Genomic DNA, 6,810 nt, shown 5'->3' with positions numbered 1-6,810 from the left:
GAAAAGTCTAAATATTACATTTTAAATTCGAATAATAATGGCATTGGAACAAATAAAATATAATAATATATAACTGCCGGTAAAAATAAATCTCTAAAATGAATCACCCCACTAAATATTAATTTAGAAGAATTAAAATTTATACATCCTCCACACATCCAATTTTAATATTCTCTTACCTTACATCTAATTTTAAATAAAACAAATAGTTAATCTATATTTAAATATTGAGACAACTGCATGATTTGACCCTAGATGCCAAACTTTTCTAGAATAATTAAATCTTAAGAAACTTTCCATCACTTTATTTATTTTAGTTACATTTATATGTACTCACCATTAATAAGTATTAACTTATCTTTAATTTTCTTTTTAGTAAAATAACGATTGTCTTGATTAACTTCTTAAGAATATCAAACTAAAAATAAAATATATATAATTCGCTGTGCAATTTAGGAAGAGAAAGATCAAAGATACCAATGGCTTGACAATAAAGGGCGCAATGTGTCTATCTTTGACCCCACCGATCGACATAATCCAACGGCTCTGATTCTCCCAACCGAGTATTTATCCCATGATTATTCGCACGAGCACAACCGCTTTATAATATATTTTTGATTTATTTTCTACACCATACAAACCGCCATATACATTTGTCTACATCTGCACCCCTTCTTTACCTTCCCCTCTCTCGACTCTTCTCACCTCTCTATTTTTCTCTGCCTCTTTCTTCTAGCGTATTATTTCCATCTGAGAATTTTTATCTTTTCCACACCTTGGTTAGAATACTCTCTTCCTAGCAAACCTCTTTTTCCCTTGTCTGTTTCTCCTCCTTTGGTTCCTCAAAAAAGACTTTTCTTTCTTTCTTTTTTATCTTCTTTTTGTTCTCTCCATCTCTTATTTGCTCTCTTGTACTACTACTACTATAGTAGTAATATATCACCGACCTGGCTATCTCTAACCTTCATAGTAAAACCGGTTTTGTTGGTACCAACAACAAGAAAATTATGGTGAGTTGATCTTCTATTTACCTAATCTCCTTTTTCCAAATACCAATCATGGAGATATGTTACCATTATCAGTATATAATTTTTGTTGGTTTTTTTTATTTTGGTTATTTAGGTGAGTCCGATGATGGGAATTGGTAAAGAAGAAATGGGCCCACCATGGCTCCGGCCGCTTCTAAACACGAACTTCTTCGTGCCGTGCGAAATTCACAATGATTCGGGCAAGAAAGAATGCAACCAGTATTGTCTCGATTGCACCGGGCCCGCGCTATGTAATATCTGCGTTGCAAACCACAAAGATCACAATCATGTTCAGGTAATTAATTCACACCTCTCTTCATCTCTAATTTAGTTTTCTTTTTTATGGCTGTTGATGTGTTTCATTTTTTACCTTTTGATCGGAGAATTACAGTGTTTTCTCTGGGGAATTATTGAGAAAATTAGAAGTAATTGTTTTTGGAGGAAGAATTACTGAGTAAATTCAAATACTTAGGAGGTCCTATATGTAAAATTTGCATCTCTTAATTGTGTGTTTCACAACATTCTCAATGTTAAGTTTGGTTTGGTTTTTTGCTTTATTTTATTTTTGAAGTAAGATTTTAGGTTGTTTAATCAGCAGGAAATCACAGATACAATTGAACTATTAAAATAATGAAAGTAAATTCACATACTTTGAAGGTCCCAAATGTAAATTTTGCAGCTCTTAATTAATTGTGTTTCATTGCATTCTCAATGTTGGATTTGGTTTGATTTTGTTTAACTATTTTTTTTTTAATTTTGATTTTGATTTGATTAACTTAATTTGCAGATACGACGATCATCGTACCATAATGTGGTCAGGATATCTGAGGTGTCAAAATTTATTGACATATCATGTGTGCAGCCATACGTAATAAATGGCGCAAAGATTGTGTTTTTAAATGAGCGGCCGCAGCCTCGGCTTGGGAAAGGCGTGACTAATACTTGTGAAATTTGTAGCCGTAGCCTCCCTGATTCGTTTCGATTTTGTTCTCTTGGTTGTAAGGTGCGTTTTCATGTATGTTATTTTTAATTAATTTAGTTTTCTTTGTTTTTTAAAATTAGAAGTTCATGTCATTATGCAAATTGCTATATTAGTAATGCCATTTTTGATACGCCATTTCCAATGCCTGATGTGGATTTCCCAATATAGAGTACGCAACTTGTGATTTTCTTTTATTAATCTTCTTTGTATAAACAACTATTAATTAATTTGTTGTTTATTTGCTATTATTATTTTCCGTGTAACCAATGTGCATGTTGAATTGATCAAGTTGCCCCTCCAACTCCACATAATGTAACACATTTTGTAATTAAATTAAGAGCAGCCCATCTTATTTTATCAGTAATTAATGTTGCTCTTTTCATATTGTTAGCATTACCATTTTTTATGCAGTATATTCTGCTGTTTATAGGGGTGATCTTATGTCATTATCTGCCTAAACTGTGCAGGCTATATATGGACCAGACTTCAGCATTAGGAATTTATTTTATTTGTTGCTTTTAATATTTTCTTGGTTTTCTTTATTTGTGAAAGATGATAGATAGTGTCCTATGATAAACTTATCCAAATATATCATATATGCCTCTATGTTTGAACCAAACCCACTACCTACCTTTGCTTAATTAGTTATATAAAATTATCAGCATAATTTAATTTCTATCACTTTCATAGTCCTGGTTTGACTTGTTGATATGCTATCAGAGCTGTAACAGTTACTTTTAAGGGCTACAACTTACAAATTAAATTCATGTACTTCATATCAAAAGTTTCTGTGCAGGGAATTTTTTTTCTTACTGTAACAAATTGAATAATTTTTCTTACTATTCTCATCAGAAAATGCAGGGTTTGTAAGAAGCATGTGATAAACTTCTATCTTCAATACTAAATTTTGGCGCATATTAATTATATGTTCCCTAAAAAACAGATTTCACCAGCTAACAAAACATATTCTCTCTTAATATTCCTCCTGACAGCTGAATGGTATGAAGCAAGACCCGGACCTGAGCTTCGCTCTTCGACCCAAATCAAGTCGGGATGACTACTCCGATGATTCCTACAGCCCGAAAAAGTTGAGAAAAAACACTGCCTCAGCAGCGATGTCACACGAAGAAGGATGCCATCTCAACACCAATAGCCTTTCACCAGGGACCCCTCCAATTGTTAGTTATCGCACTTCAAGACGAAAAGGTGTCCCGCACCGTTCACCTCCATTCTAAAAAGCCAGAAAATTCTCTTTCGCACATCACATAAGTATATTTCTTCATTTTTTTTTCTGGTCATATATGCCCTATAGAATATCTATACATGTACAATATATATACATTACTGGGAAAAAGGAGGAAAAATATATACTGATGTGTGTGCGAAAATGAGAATCAGTGTTAATTAATCCAGTGGTAGCAGTAGCGCTTCTAGAAGAAAAAAGAAAATAAAAAGAAATCCTTTAGAAAGGCATTAATGGAGGAAGTGAATAAAGGAAAAAGCTTTTGAAAGAAGATGTAGAAAATTTATGTATAAAGGGGAGGTTGTGCATAGTACTACCAAGTGGTAGTGATGTGAAGATGCGCACCTTTATAATAGGATAGAAGTGCAAATGGATACATGACAGACACGTAGGAGGGTTAATATAGGAATAGGAATTGAAACCCTAGCTTTTTTCTTTTGGGTTCTCTCTTTCTTTTTTTATGAAGGAAGTGTTTTCCATTAATTTTATCTTCTCTTTTGTACATGCTATAACTATATGGTTAGAGATAGATCATAGATCAATGTTAATATATGCTGTACTGTGCTCTCTCTCTCTCTCTCTCTCTGTGATTCTCTCTCAATGTGTGGTATGCGCGCGTGTACGCTCTTTCATGACAGGAGCATTAGTATTTTTATGACGCTCATTTTGTTCAAATGCAAAAGATGCTTTGTTAAATAAAGGAATTAATTGATGATAATTATATACTTCGATAGCTACTAGTGCTTTGCTAAATGGACATGTATACTATTTATATATTAGTGCGCATATATATATATATATATATATATATACACGAGTTTCCTCCTGGGAGCAAAAGTGATACCAGGTTCTATATTATTGGCGCTAATTATAAATATTTATAGATGTTTAAGGTACTGTTTCATGAGTCATCATCCAACTAGAAATTATTTAATGGTACATTTTAGGTCAGTGTGCCATATGATATTTTCTGCGTCTCTGTGAAGCTTGTTTAAAATTGAAAATGTAACAAATATTATCTCGCGTTTAGTCAATTAATTATATGGATAATGATTGTTATATTGGCACCTGACGACAAAAGTATTATAACTTATTATAATAATATGTCCACATTTATTTGTGGCTTATATTTTGTGCATGCAATTTATCTATTTCTGTGTTGCTCTGAGATTAAACAAAGGGATACCATAGAATTTGATCTGTTGCCATTATGTGATGTAACTATTCTGCCGCCAGTACACTATTTTAATCTAATATACGCCGTACGTACGATTTTACAACAGTAATTAATTAGGTTTTGTCCAAACCGTCCGAGTTTAATCGGACAGATAAAATGGCGTGGAATGTTGCTCACACACACACACACACACTATAATTAATCAGAAACGTGAAATTTTAAAAAGTTGTGTCACTACTTTTGACTTCTCAAATAATGCTGTATATCTTTCTTGATTTTATTATTTTTGGGTTTTAAGTTGACTTTTTCATTTGTAGGATAAGGTTTCCGTCCAGGTGCATTTCTTCATGAATAAGTTCTCTCTAGGAGATTTTTGAAACTTGTATTTTACAAATTAAGTACCTGTGATCAGTTAGTCGAGAAGATGCCAACCAAGTGCAAATATTTTGACAGAGCAGTTTTTGATTCATGCAGCTAGTTATTTTAATTTTGACTCTATAATGACAGAAAAGTCGTATACACAGCCAACCATACACCAGATAATCTCATCTCCATATTTTAATGCTTGGTCGTCATATATAACTCATCAACGACAACAGTTATATATGAATCCAAAATCACTTGTTTTTTCAGATGATTATGATTCATTAAAAAATTAAAAAATGTACTTATCTAAAAATAAAAATATAGTAAAAAAATTCTAAAAAATTCTAAAATTTGATTTTCAAGTATATTTTAATATAAATATCAGGTTAAGTGGTTCCAATTAACTGTTTGGACTTTAAAACTGGAAATATGAATGTGATGCTCAAATGAGGCATATAAACCATGCTATTTTTAAAACTAGTAAATATCAAGTATTCAACAAAAATTTAAGAGTGAGTCCATATGGTACTATGCATATTACGATTTGTTACTGTGCTACGGCTCTATATTCGAGTTTTCAAATCCTAACGATCGATCCGAACCGTTCATCTTGTTCTCCATATTAATATGTGTTTGGAGACCAAATATTACATTTTTGAAATTTTTTTACTATTTTTTTAGATTTATTGAAAATTACTGTTTTTGGATGGTCCAGAATTTTCAGATCAAGTGATTTTCTAAATATCTAAAAAAATAGTAAAAAATTTTCAAAAAATGTAAAATTTGGTCTCCAAACACATATTAATATGGAGAACAAGATGAACGGTTCAGATTGACCGTTAGGATTTGAAAACTCAAATATAGAGCCGTAGCACGGTAACAACCCGTGATATGCATAGTACCATAGACTCACTCAAAATTTAATATTAAATTCGAATTGAGTGAGTTAAATCAATCCTTCGATCATGAAAGAAAAGTGTGATTTATACCGCTAGCACTTCAGTTGAAATGCCAACATCAGAAGATTATTCCAAACTCTTAATTAAGTAGATAACATAGAACATCATACAAGATGATTTAACATGCACTTATTATGTTCTTTGTATCTATTAATTAATTAGTCTGCCTGAGACAAGATAAGACACAACTCAACACACAAGGGCACCATATTTATTTGTACAGCTATATATCCATGTACACCAGGTCCACATGAACTGCACCTAGATAATTAATTAGATATATACATACCTAATGGTCGTATACACAACCATACCATACACCAGATACGCTGACGTAGCATCTTGATTTGCAGCATTAAATTTGTTCATTGTTATCCCCAAGAGATTCTTTTTAGAAAAAAAAAAAGAAGATAGAACAGAGCCATATTCTGTAGAAAATATAAAAAGAGAACACAAAACTTGGAAAAAAAATTTATTAGATATATATAATTAATGAGCATGGCAAGAATTAATATTGGAGTAGAGAAGAGAGTTAGTTGGAGAAGGTATGGGAAAACATAAAAAGAGAACAACAAAACAAGATGGGATGAAGCAAAAAGAAACGCAAAGGATGGCGTAAACATCAGCCGTCTGTTTTCAATGCCATTAGTACTCTAGGTAAAATCGATCCGATGCGATTTGTTTAGAATGTCAAACTGATAGGAACACGATCCGATTCGATCCGACTTTGAATGATAAAAAGTCCGGAACAATCCCAAGTCGGACAATCCAGAACCCGACTTGATCCAAACCCGAGACAATCCAAACATGACTCAATCAAGACCTGAAATGACCTATCTCAGAACAATCTGATCTTGGCACTAGTTTGTCTCAATTTGCGCTTGTGTTCTTCAAGTGTAATTAGTTTAGCGAATTATTTCCGAAAATTTTCAAATTAGTGTCTATTAGTAAATAGCGCTATAAATATCTAATTGTTGATAATGTAACAATTTTTTTTTTCTAAATTTTATTTGATTTTAACAATTTAATATGATGGCAAGGTTAATCTGATCTTA

General features: G+C 32.2%; 1 protein-coding gene across 1 annotated transcript; it reads left to right on the top strand.

Annotated features, from left to right (window-relative positions):
* The first annotated feature begins 659 nt into the window (after positions 1-659).
* On the top strand, positions 660-3,824 carry LOC144560625 (protein RGF1 INDUCIBLE TRANSCRIPTION FACTOR 1-like). Its single transcript, XM_078309860.1, has 4 exons — positions 660-1,010; positions 1,123-1,323; positions 1,816-2,031; positions 3,003-3,824. Exons 1-4 carry the CDS (start codon positions 1,008-1,010, stop codon positions 3,243-3,245), a joined length of 663 nt encoding a protein of 220 aa, XP_078165986.1. The 5' UTR covers positions 660-1,007; the 3' UTR covers positions 3,246-3,824.
* The last annotated feature ends 2,986 nt before the right edge of the window (positions 3,825-6,810 follow it).

Source organism: Carex rostrata, chromosome 10, assembly GCF_964058835.1.
Source record: "Carex rostrata chromosome 10, lpCarRost1.2, whole genome shotgun sequence".
Lineage (NCBI taxonomy): Eukaryota > Viridiplantae > Streptophyta > Magnoliopsida > Poales > Cyperaceae > Carex > Carex rostrata.
The sequence above is the reverse complement of the archived record's forward strand: the minus strand, read 5'-3'. Positions and strand labels throughout refer to the sequence as shown.

Bases quoted from the DNA above. Each gene is read 5' to 3' on its own strand.
- LOC144560625 (XM_078309860.1), top strand. The intron at 1,324-1,815 runs GTAATTAATTCA...CTTAATTTGCAG, and splicing joins AAGATCACAATCATGTTCAG to ATACGACGATCATCGTACCA. The intron at 2,032-3,002 runs GTGCGTTTTCAT...TCCTCCTGACAG, and splicing joins TTTGTTCTCTTGGTTGTAAG to CTGAATGGTATGAAGCAAGA.